General features: G+C 40.8%; 1 protein-coding gene across 1 annotated transcript in view; it reads left to right on the top strand.

The window, feature by feature from the left end:
* The first annotated feature begins 2769 nt into the window (after nt 1–2769).
* Nucleotides 2770–12788, top strand: part of LOC116788218 (sodium channel protein type 5 subunit alpha-like) — a 36187-nt gene continuing 26168 nt past the window's right edge. The window contains exons 1-5 of the mRNA XM_032690880.1: nt 2770–3039; nt 4191–4323; nt 6577–6703; nt 6937–7025; nt 7839–8051. Coding sequence (XP_032546771.1) covers nt 2770–3039; nt 4191–4323; nt 6577–6703; nt 6937–7025; nt 7839–8051 — 832 coding nt within the window. The remainder of the gene's footprint in view (nt 3040–4190; nt 4324–6576; nt 6704–6936; nt 7026–7838; nt 8052–12788) is intronic.

Genomic DNA, 12788 nt, shown 5'->3' with positions numbered 1-12788 from the left:
CCCCTCCAAAAAAAACCCAAAACAACCCAGTGGTAGATATTTATCCAAATAATCCAAACAAAAAGTTTTCTTGGGTTCAGATTAGGAATGGGAAGTAGAGAATGGGGGACAAAGTGTTAGGTGGAAGAAATGACCATGTATTTTAGAAACAGCAGTAGTCCTTTAAAATGTCTAAGTTTGATTGTATAAAGGACTAAAATCTGTTAGGTCTGCTGATAACTATTGAGACGGATAACTACTGAGATAATTATTGAAGTATTTACTCTTTATGAAAACTGAGTAGGTGATAGCTGTAGCTTTTGGCAAGGTATTGTACAGCACAAAAAAGAGAGAATTCCTGACCTGTTTCCTAAGGTGTTGCTCTGAGTTGCTTTCTCATTTTTTTCTTATTCCAGCTGAAGAAATGAACACATCTTTATTCCCCTGTGGAAGAATCTACTAAATGCATCCTAAAACCAAACTAAGCAGTTAGTTTACTCTTTATTTTTTTGGATCCAGGTGCTCACAGGAAATATTCGGTGGGTGGCTCTTGAGAAGGGAATGGATAGAAATAATGTGGGACTCAGAAGTGGTTATAATACATGCTAAAACTAGATTGAGACATAAATAAGGACATTTTCAGGTATATGTTATTATTAGTTTTCCTGTCCCGAGAAGGTCCTCAAAAATGCCCCTTACTGACTTTGCTTGTGTTTTACTGTGCAGTTCTATGAGTTTAAATTCCACTTTTATGGACTGTTGGAGATCTAATGGTCAATAGTTTGATTGCTGTTACCTTGCCACATGTAAAAGGAACTCTTTGTGCTTTTAGGGAGCTGAAAGGAGTTTTGAAATTTGCATAGATGGAACCAAATCAAGGAGTTGTGTATAATGCTTGAATTTTATTTTGTTTTTCAATTCAAAACTCTGAATCTGTTAGTTATCATCTCTAGTGATAAGTCATTACCCCAGGAAGTATCTTGTAAATCGTGTCTCTTAACACTTTGTATTAATAGATTCATTTTTTGGCATTACTTTGCTACTCTAGCAAATTGTCCCAAAGCTCCACTTTTATCTTAAAAAATATTAATAGCAAATTGTACTTTAGTAGTGCCCAGTGTCTGCTTCATTTAATGACTTCTTGTTCACCCCTTTCTATTGCTTTGCATGTCATTTGTTCAGTAAATTTGATCAGTCTGTGTGGAATATTTGGCAGTTGTTGAAAGACCAAAATCTGTTGTTCTATATGAGCACTAGTATGTGGCTGATATAGGTTTGTTGAAGAAATCCTCTCACGTTGTCCATGAATGCTTGTCCAATTATAACTTCTGGTTGCTGTTGCTGAAGGGAATGTGTAAGGTTTTTTTCCTCCTGATCACTGCTTTTGTCAGATTCATCTTCATTTTTTTCAAAAATTCATCTCCCACATCCTTAATACTAAAACAATGTTTGCATTTGCTAAAACAGTTTTCTTTGCTTCATTTATTACAGTCAATATAGCTCCCTAAAAGCTCAGTCTCTCTATTGTCCTTAAAATTGCTCTGAACATCAAATTGATTGTCGTAGAATTATTAAAGGTTAAAAAAAAAAGAAAGAGTATCTTGATTTTAGTTTTATCTTTTGAGCTTTCGATTGGAAATGGGTCTGTGTGGTTTGGCAAAGTACCAGTTCTTTGGTTATATGCTTCCATTTTGTTACCATGGCAAATTCTAATCTCTGAGCTGTGGTTCCTGATCAGATCTGAACTCACTTGTAAAGTCCCAGAGGAGAAAAAGAAAAACCACCCAAGTCCCATAAACCCAAATAAAATCGTTGTGCAAAGATTGTTTGCATATTCTTTTTAAAGAAATATATTGGCATCTGAAGAAGAGAGCAGTAATTACAAGAGGGTATTGATTCTCTAACATGAATGGTCCATAAGTGAGTTCACAAGACAGAAATAGCACAGCTGGACCTCAACAATGAAAAATGCAGAGTGTTTCACAGAATTAGGTGTTGATCTTTGTTGGGTTTGTTTTACATTACTCTTTCTTTTAAATGAATGAGCTTCTAGTTGGTTTTGCCTTATATCCTGGGTGCATCAAACAGAGCAAACACAGGGGTGGCCTCCCTCACACGGGGCACTGCGTGCAGTTCTGGGCCCCACAATTTAGGAAGGATGTGAAGGTCCTTGAATGCACCCAGAGGAGGGCAAAAAGGCTGGGGGAGAGGGCTGGAAGGAATGTCCTGTGAGGAGGGGCTGAGGGCTTTGGACTTGTCTAGTTTGGAGAAGAGGAGGCCAAGGGGTGACCTCGACACTCTCTACAGTTTCCTGAGCAGGGGAAGTGGAGAGGGAGGTGCTGAGCTTTTCTCTCTGGTATCCAGTGACAGCATGTGCGGGAATGGTACAAAGCTGCACTGGGGATGGGTTTGGGTGAGGCATTAGGAAGCATTGCTTTACCAAGAGGGTGTTGAACCCTCGAACAGGTTTCCTAGAGGGGTGGTCCATGCCCCAAGCCTGTCAGTGCTCAAGAGGCACTTGGACAGTGCCCTTAGGAACAGCTTTAACACGGTCAGCCCCAAATTGCTCAGACAGCTGCACTGGATGGTTGTTGTGGGTCCCTTCCAACTGAAATTTCTGTTCTACTCTATTCTATTCACTTTTGATGTGGGGTTTCATAGAAGTAAGAAATCATTTATCTAATAGATAGTAGTTTAAAGTTGTGTATTATTTCTGTTATTTTCTAATTGTTCATAGCTTTTTTTCTTCAATTGCCTCTAGCACTGGAAATCAAACTTTCTGAAGGAAAAATGGATCGCTGGTGTTGGCCATCAGAAACAAACAGCTTTCGACATTTCACCCCTGAGTCCTTGGCAGCAATTGAGCAAAGAATTGCTGAGAAAAAAAAGCAGCCAGACAAAGAAAAAGAGAAGAATAAGGACCAAGGAGTTGAAGAACAACTTACTCCCCGGTTTGATCTGCAAATCGGTAAAAAGCTGCCATCCCTTTATGGGGACATTCCATCAGAGCTCATTGGGGAACCCCTGGAGGATTTTGATCCATACTACAGTGATCACAAGGTTAAAACTTCCAAAAGCATTTCTTTGATTTAACTTTGTCTACTGAACTCTTAAGAGATAGTAAAAGCTCTAGTTGGGAGATGCTGGGTTTTGATTGTTGTGCAGACAGGTCTTTCAACATTCCTGACATCTTTTGGGGCAGGAGTGCTAAGGTGTGCTCTGCCTTATGCCATGAAGAGGTATCTTCAGTCCCAGTCAGCAGTCAGATTTAATGATGAGGACATAATACACATAATTGATACACTTCTACAGGAAATATATTGTGGGATAAGGGATGTTTTGTTTTGCAGAGCAATTCCTATGATGCCTGTGAGGCTGAACTGCCTGTGGTATAAACAGTGCCTGTCCAAGAGTAGATCATGCTGGAACTGCAGAAGCTTTCACTGAATTACAAAGATTATACGAATTAGGGGAGGCATATTTGAGATATTTCCAGCACTCTGTGTAGCAAATCCATGTATTGGATTGTTGTAAATTAATTTTCTGTTATTTTATGTCTCATTGGCTTTGTTTATCAAAGTAATAGTGTTGATGAAGAGAAACTGAGGCTGATTCAGTTGAAGAAATGAACACAGTTGAAAAACTGTGTTTTTCGTTCATGACATTTCGTTTTTACATGTAGCACAAGTACAGAACTGTGTGGAACTTGAGGTAGCTCATAAGGAATTTACAGTGTTGCTTGATAATTTGGGGATACTTCAAATTTTTAATTTTTTCCTTTGGATGTCTGGGATTCTGGCAGTCCTACACGATGTGTATTTTGTAAATAACGTTGTGTAACCTATACAACCATCCAAGAGTAAGATACTTCTGAGTATGACTGTGACCATTGTTACAGTCCTAGAATAGTAATTACTAGTTAATTGCCTTAAGTAGTTAAATTACTTTGACCAAGTGAATATGATTGCTTGCTCTTCATTCTCGTGATTACTTCTCCCTCTCAGGCAGTAATGCACTTTTATAGAGCTGCTGTCTTTCCTTCCTAATGTGTATGGCCAGGTCACAGCTCCAAGTAGGAAAACAAGAAAGCATTTCTCATAATTGCAGTTCGATATAGTTCTAGATGCAGATTTGAAAACCTGAACATTTACTTTTTGGGGAAATTTTAATTCCTTTAAATAGTTCATATCCTATGAATCTTTTCTTTGTAGACTTTTATGGTGCTAAATAAAAAGAGGACTATTTTCCGGTTTACTGCCACACCTGCCTTGTGTATATTTGGTCCTTTTAATCCAGTCAGAAAAGCAACAATTAAAATTCTGACCAATTCATATCCTTTCATTGGTTTCTCTTATTTGAATTTTAAAATATTCTGTACCATTTTCTGTCATTCTGTCCCTCTCTTTATATTAATGTGAACATAAACTCTGGTATAGATATGGCTGATAGAGATCTTTTAGAAGTTATATTGAATGTAATGTTACAACAACTGAGATATTTCCATGATGTTGGTACAAGCTGATATTTCAAATCAATTTTGCAGATAGTGGTAGGAAACAACCTTTAGAGGCTATTGTATGATATTGTAGCCCTTTTCCAGAACTTGTTCTAAATCTCTGATGTGGTCACAAGGTTAAACTAAAAACATACAAACAAACAAACAAAGCAAGCCAGGGACTCCCTTGTTTTTAAGATATGAAAGATGGGATTTATGGTGAAGCTTTACTGGAAGAGTCTCATGTTCTCCTAAGAAATGTGTTCCGCACTCAAGTTTAGAATGTTCTGAAGTGTGCCCATCTTTCATATTTTTGAAACCATATAACTGTAGTTTGGAGAATGTCAGAATGTGAAGGATTTGCAGGTGCAAAACCATCAAGTGAGTAGTTTCTGCTTTTTCTGCTAAACATCTCTATTCATTTCGAATTATTGATTTGTGAAAATAGATCCTTTTGATGGAGCTTATGTCTGACTTTGAATGTGTATTCCTAGTATTAGAAATGACTAAATTTACTATTCACTTTCAATTAAACCCTACATTTAAGAACCATGTTTATTTAAAAAACACCCCAAACAGTTTTATTAGATGACAGGTGAACTTTTATGAAAGAATATTTTTTCTTATGCATGTTTTCACTGCCTAGCACATAAAGTGAGAAAGCTTTCTGAGCTCCTGCAGAGCAAGGGGGTGTTTTGCTAACATGTGGATATGGAATCCCAGTTTCAAAGAACATTGGTTATTAGTAATGAAGCTTTTCCAACTGGTTTTCATTAATTTATGTTTCTCATCTCTTCTGTTAAACATGTTATGTCCCACTTAAGTTCTAACTTAGTTTCTTTGGAAAACACATGACAAGTCCTGAGCATATTCAAAACCAAAGTCATTATTTGAATGTCTGTATGCTTTTTGTGGGGAAAACAGAACCTTGTGTGAACTTCACTGTTTTATAATGTAGCATTTTTTCCTTAACTTACTATTCACATGTTTTGTGGTCTTTATTTTATTTACTGTGTACGTCAATTTTTTGCTTTTGACTGTACCTAAGCTTCCACCAGCACACAACTGGACTGAGTAAGTATCCCAGTGGCTCTATGTTCCCTCTTTTTCCATGGATACTAACATGAAGAACTGAAAAATTTTAAACAATGTGGTGGTCTAATTCAGGACCTTGAAAATTCTCAGTCAGACCTCTGAGGAAGAGGGAGGATTGTTATTATATCTCCCAGTCTTTGGTGGAGCTTCACTGCCTTTTCTCAGAGGCTCACACCATGTGCCCTTTCCTCTGTGTTGGCTAATTTTGCCATCTACTGTGGCATAGAAGGTTGGCCCATTTTTTCTTTTAAGGATGGAACCTTTTAGAGAGACTGTGGGGTAGAATTCTAACTTAATATCTCTCCTTCTACAGCAATAACCTGAATGTCTGTCATGGTTGGCTCATGCAAAAACTAGAAAGGGTTATGTGTCCATTCTGTTCTTTCTTCCTGTTTCCTGGTGACACTCCTGGATCAGTTGTTCCCGTTAGAAAGGCATCTCTTTGCAATGTCTTGCTACCTTTTGTACTTGTGCACTGTATCCAGTGCAACTTGACTTAATGTTCTAAAATTAAATCATGAAAATGTCCCCGGAACCTGTTTTATCTTGGAGTAAGCATGGTGATAAGAATAGCTTAATTTTCTGTAGGTTTGCTTTCCATGATAGAGTGTTTCTCAGACTAAATGTATAAAATGTGCAAACTTTACAGGCTGAAATAAACCTTTGTTCAGTTGTTCTTTTGTTCTATTGTTCTGCCAGAATGTTGAGGCCTTGTGATTTTCCAACCTGCTTTAGAATATAAACACAGTGTTAAAAATGTTTGCTAAGGAAGTGTGAGTTATCCTTCACCTAGAAATAATATTGTCGGCTTCTGTGAACTTTTGTGTTACAGATTTGCTACCTGCAGTCTTACTAGAATTCAGGAACATATTTGCTTATACCCATGATGCTTCAGAAAGTAATATAGTCTGTCCTATCATAGAAAATGCCTGAATGTGCCTGAATGTGACTCAATCTCATTAATATTTTTATTTCTATAATCCTAATATACACTTTCCTTCTCAGAGGTGCTTTTACTGGCATATATACTATTGAAATATTGATAAAAATAGTAGCAAGAGGATTTGTTTGGAATGAATTTACCTTTCTTCGAGATCCATGGAACTGCTTGGATCTGTCTGTTATTATTGTAATGTAAGTACAACTCAGTTGTTCTTTTACATTGAAGGGAAAACCCACAGACAAAATACTATGTGATGTTGCTGAAATTCCTGAGAGTGTTTGGCATCCTACCTGCTAAAGAGTTACTGTGCTTGAACCACCATTTATACCTGTAAGGAGAAAAATAGTCATAGACTGGCTCAACAAGCTTATGGTTTGAAAAGCAACATCCTTGGCATTCAGTTACATGTGCTTTCATTTTATAGGTATATTCTGTCTCAAAATATAGGCGATGTTTCAGCTCTTCGAACCGTCGAAGCACTGAGGATTTTGAAAGCCATTTCAGTAATACCAGGTAAGGAACTGATATTCTCTCCATTTCACCAGTGTGTTAATTCTGATTCCTCTCCTGTTCTTGTTCTCAGCTTTCTGGTCATTTCCTGTGACTGCTGATGGGATCTCAAGGTGTGACTGTTTTACAGTCTGTAGTAACTCTCAGTAGCATCCTAACAGAATTGTTTTAATCATCTTCCTCCAAATGGTTTTGACAAAGGCAAATTTAATTTCTGCTTTTTTTTATCCCATCACTAATGTTCAGTTTTACTTAGTCCAATGCCTTTGTTGTTTTACTTTTGTGTTCCTGGAGCAGCCTCCTCTATTTGATGTGTTCTCTTAGCATAATATGGTTATACCCCCATATTTCTGTTTCCTTAGCTTAATTAGCTTGCTAAGATTCAGCGGCTTAATCTTCTCTGTTTTTTTCCCGAGAATGCTGACTTCAAAATATTTGAGACATTCATTTGTTTCCTTACTGACCACAGCCGCTATCTGGATTCAGTGCAATACTTTCAGCAATACTTTCAGAAAGCTACCCCTATTTATTAAAGTTTCTAAGACTTTGCTAGGATACCATCTTAATTTAGAATTTGCAAGACAGTAAAATTAGTGTTAGTACTAAGCAGAAGCCAAAAAAGTCATGTTTAGGAAATTTAGGTAAAAAAGCTTTAGTCACTCCTGTGCTTCATTTTACCTCATTTAATACTCAGAAGTTACAAACCTGTTTACTCTGATTGTTTTTAACAGACTTGCAACTGCTGTGTCTTGTCATATGGGAATGTCACTGCATTCCTCTTCTCATTTTGCATATTATTGGATCTTATTTTTCTAGGTCTGAAAATCCTGGTAAATTCAATTGTTGAATCTGTTAAGAAACTTGCTGACGTGTTGATCTTGACTGTATTTTGCTTAAGTATGTTTGCCCTAATAGGCCTCCAGCTTTTTATGGGCAATTTAAGATACAAATGCATCCTCAATAATACTGTGTACAATGACTCATTATGTAAGGATCCCAAGATCTATGTACCAAGTGATGAAGGTAAATGTTATTCTTTTCTCCCTTTACATAATCTGTGCATCTTCCCGTATATGTTTTGAATTTCAGACATATGTTAAACTATAGTTGCATGTATTTCTCCCAAGAAGGAAAACCCTTCCGTTTGCACGAGTCTTAATAGGAAGTCTCTGGGACAAGTGAATGTGAAATTAGTGAATCTTGGATTTGGAGAAAGATTGGCAGCCTGTGGGATAGATGGGGCTGTGTTTTCTATAAGCATTTGCCTTTTTACCGGCCCAGCGGGCTCCGGGGACACCCTGTCCGACCCCATGCCACAACCCACCACTCCGGGGACACCCTGGCCCCCTGACACAGCCGCTGGCAGCCTCTGCCCTGACCCCAAAGGGAGAGAGGAGAGAAAGAGGCAGAGCCTCGCCAGTGGGTGCTGCGCCCCTGTGGAAGAGGAATGGGGAGCTTCAAAACACACAGAGGTTTGCCGTTCCAGGTTTGGGGGAGGGGAAGGGTGTTGAGTGGGCCATGGGGGTCCTGAGACTGGCGGGAGTGCGAGCGGGGCAATCCTGTATGAAACGTTGCAGGTGAGCAGTGTGCCTGTAGATATGCGGCAACAAAGTGGGGTAAGGATAAGGTCAGGGTGGATAATGGGTTCTTTTAGAATGTTGGGGGCCCCGGCTGGGCTGGGGCCTTGAAAGGCACCCCAGCCTTGGATGGGTATGGGGGCCAGAACGGTTTGTCTGTTTGTTTGGTTTTGGCTCACCTGCAGCTACTGCCCAGGTTCGGCATGTTCGGGATATATTTGCTTTGCTCTGTTGCATCCTGACAGGGTGGTCAGGACAAAGGGGTGTTCCTGGGTATTTCCTGGAGATTGTATATAGTTAAGTGATAGCAAAGTAGGAAACGAAAGAGTTGCCCAAATCGTTCTAATAGGAATGAAACCTCTGTACCCCTATGTGGTTGTGAGCTACACTGGCGATGGTACATGCCTTCAGTAGGGTCACCCATGCCAGACAGGTCAAAACCGTAGCACCAGATACACTACATTCTTGGGCAGGATGAGCTCGTTAGCCTTCTGGCAGTCATCTTAGGAGAAGGACAACTCTAATCCCAAACCCGGGCAGATGGAGCTTTCTTAGCCCTGTAAGGCCATCAGTCTAAGAGAAGGTCACTCTAATTAAACCTACATCCTGAGGACCTCGCTGCCACCATCCAAGCTTGCTCGGCTCTGGTAGATGAACCTTAGGATTAAAGGGTGGGTTCAGTTCCGCGCATACTGCATCTCACCTAAGAAATCCATTGCGCAGGCTTGATGGCTTTACCCACATGCAAAAAGTCCTGTAGCGACGGGCGAGGGTTGAAACGGCAGCTGAAAGGTGCACTGGAAGCCGCAGACTCAACCCTGCATGCAGGCGGTTCAGGATATTGGTCATTTGAGACTGACTGAAGATGACAGTCTCTTGGGGCAGCACCCTGAATGACCAAGCAGCCTTTTCAAGGACAGCACTGCTTGTTCCACTCAGAGAGGGGCCTAGAAAAGGTGGCCTAAACAAAGCTTATCTCCACCTTCACCCGATTGGTTAACCGCAGGTCAACGGGCATCTTCTTCCAATGCGGTCACACAAAGATCAAAAGACAAAGGCATGCACCTGCCTCCAAAGGTGTACCTAAATTAACTCTAGCATGTTGGAACATCAGAACCATGCTTGATTCTGTGGACAGCGGACGTCCTGAGCGTCGTTCTGTCATAATTGCCCATGAACTGGCTTGTCTCAACATGGATATTGCTACTCTCAGTGAAGTTCGCCTTCATGAGGAAGGCAGCCTCAGAGAACATGGTGCCGGTTACACATTCTTTTGGTCAGGCAAGCCCAGAACCGAAAAACATCTCTCAGGAGTCAGCTGCATGATCAAAAACTCTATTGTTCCTAAACTCGAAAATCTGCCGACAGGTCACTCTGACCACATTATCTCCCTACGCCTTCCGCTAAACAACAAGCAACACGTTGTCGTCTTTAGTATATATGTCCCAAATCTCCAAGCAGACCCTGCTGAAAAAGATAAATTTTACACTGACCTGCGCTGCCTTACCCAAAAGGTGCCTGCAGATGATAAGATCATTATCCTTGGTGATTTCAACGCCAGAGGAGTAAGAATTTTAAAGACTGGAAAGGAATATTAGGCAAGCATGATGTTGGAAACTGCAATGATAATGGTCGCCTTCTGCTAGAATTCTGTGCAGAGCAACAGCTCACCATCACTAATACTATCTTTCAGCAGAAAAACAGTTTGAAGACAACCTTGATTCACCCCAGATGTAAGCATTGACACCTCATCGATTATGTCTTGGTGCAACGGAGTAATGTCCGCAATGTCCACCATACCCACATGATGCCCAGCGCAGAATGCCAAATAGACCATTGGCTTGTGTGCTGTAAACTCAACTTCAATCTCAAATTCAAATCTAAAAGGGGCAGTATCCCAAAGAGAAGACTCCAAGTTAACAATCTCCAATCAGCCACAGTAAGAGACAGATTCCAGGCAAACCTTCAAACTTGGCTTGAAAACCATTCCACAGATTCTACAGATTCCTCTCCTGAAACAATTTGGCACCATATTAAAAGCAGTGTCCTACAATCCTCCGAAGAATCCTTAGGGTTCTCCCTCAAGAAGAACAAGGACTGGTTTGACGAAAACAATCAAGAAATCCAGGATTTGTTGAAGAAGAAGAGCACACCTTGCACTGCCATCCTGTCACGCAAGAAAAACAGCCTTTCGTCTTGCATGCAGCAAGCTCCAACAGAAACTCCGTGACATCCAGAGCAAGTGGTGGATCAATCTAGTGGAAAAAACACAATTATGCGCAGATACAGGTGATCACAAAGGATTCTATGAGGCCTTGAAAACAGCATACGGGCCTACATACCAAGTCCAAAGCCCTCGACTAAGCGCAGATGGTCAAATGCTTCTAACAGATAAAACCTCCATTCTGAATCGATGGTCTGAACACTTTCAGACTCTCTTCAGTACCAACTGTGTAGTCCAAGACTCAACAATTCAGTCCGTCACACAACAACCGGTAAAGTATGAATTGGATACTGCCCCCACTTTAGGAGAAACCCTCAAGGCCATACAGCAGGTGAAAATTGGCAAGGCAGCTGGGGTTGATGGAATTCCACACGAAGTCTGGAAACATGGGGGCCTTGCTCTCCATACGAAATTTCATGAGTTTTTGGTGCGCTGTTGGGAACTAGGCGAGCTACCATCAGACCTTCGTGATGCAGTCATCACCACTTTGTATAAGAAGAAAGATATTAAATCAGACTGCTCAAATTACCATGATATTACTCTGCTCTCCATTGCTGGCAAAATCCTGGCAAGAATACTCTTGAACAGACTAATACCCACCATAGCAGAAGGAATTCTACCTGAAAGTCAGTGTGGTTTCAGAGCCAACAGGAGCACCACAGACATGGTATTTGTTCTCAGACAACTGCAAGAGAAGTGTAGGGAACAGAACAAAGGTCTCTATGTAACCTTTGTTGACCTCACCAAGGCTTTCGATACTGTGAGCAGAAAAGGTCTATGGCAGATTTTGGAACATTTAGGATGTCCCCCCAAGTTCCTTAAAATGATCATCTCACTGCATGAGGATCAGCACGGCCAAGTCAGATATGGCAATGCACTTTCTGAGCCCTTTCTAATAACTAATGTTGTGAAACAAGGTTGTGTTCTTGCACCAACCCTATTCACAATCTTTTTCAGCATGATGCTCCAAAGGGCCACAGCAGACCTTGATGATCAGGACGGTATCTACATCCCATACGGTACTGATGGAAGCCTATTCAACCTAAGGCGACTGAAGGCCCACACTAAGGCCTTAAACCATCTTGTCCAGGAACTGCTCTATGCTGATGACGCCGCCCTTGTCGCCCACACAGAAGCAGCCCTGCAGCGTTTAACATCCTGCTTCGCAGACACTACTGAGCTCTTTGGCTTGGAAGTCAGCTTAAAGAAGACAGAAGTTCTCCATCAACCAGCACCTCAGGAAGTCTTCCTTCATCCCCATATCACCATTGGCGAATCAGAACTCAAATTAGTTCAGTAGTTTAATTACCTAGGTAACCTCATCTCCTCGGATGGTAAAATTGACGGAGAGATAGACAACAGATTAGCAAAGGCATATAGTGCTTTTGGAAAGATTTATAAAAGAGTTTGGCGAAATAAACACTTGAAGAAAAGTACAAAGATCAGTGTTTACAGAGCCATAGTACTGTCTACTCTCATACGGATCTGAATCATGGGTCATCTACGACCACCACCTGTGTCTCCTAGAACGCTTCCATCAGCGCTGTCTCCGCACAATCCTAAACATCCACTGGTCAGATTATGTGACCAATACATCTGTTCTTGAACAAGCAGCAGTCACAAGTATTGAGGCCATGTTGCTGAGAACAGAGCTGCGTTGGGCAGGGCACGTCTCCAGGATGAAGGACCATTGCCTCCCTAAGATCCTGCTTTATGGTGAACTTGCCACCGGCTGCCAAAAGAGAGGAACCCCAAAGAGAAGATACAAGGACTCCCTGAAACAACAATATGATGATCATATTGATCAACATAACTGGTCTACTCTGGCCTGGAGACACACCATCTATAATGCTGCTGATGCTTTTGAGAACGCACGCAGGATCACCCTTGAGGAGAAAAGACAACACAGAAAAAATTGTGCCTTGCAGAACATACCATCTAATGAGTCTTTCTGCTGTGCCTTTT

This window comes from Chiroxiphia lanceolata, chromosome 1, assembly GCF_009829145.1.
Source record: "Chiroxiphia lanceolata isolate bChiLan1 chromosome 1, bChiLan1.pri, whole genome shotgun sequence".
Classification (NCBI taxonomy): Eukaryota; Metazoa; Chordata; class Aves; order Passeriformes; family Pipridae; genus Chiroxiphia; species Chiroxiphia lanceolata.
Note: the sequence above shows the minus strand (reverse complement) of the source record. Positions and strands in the feature narration are given on the sequence as shown.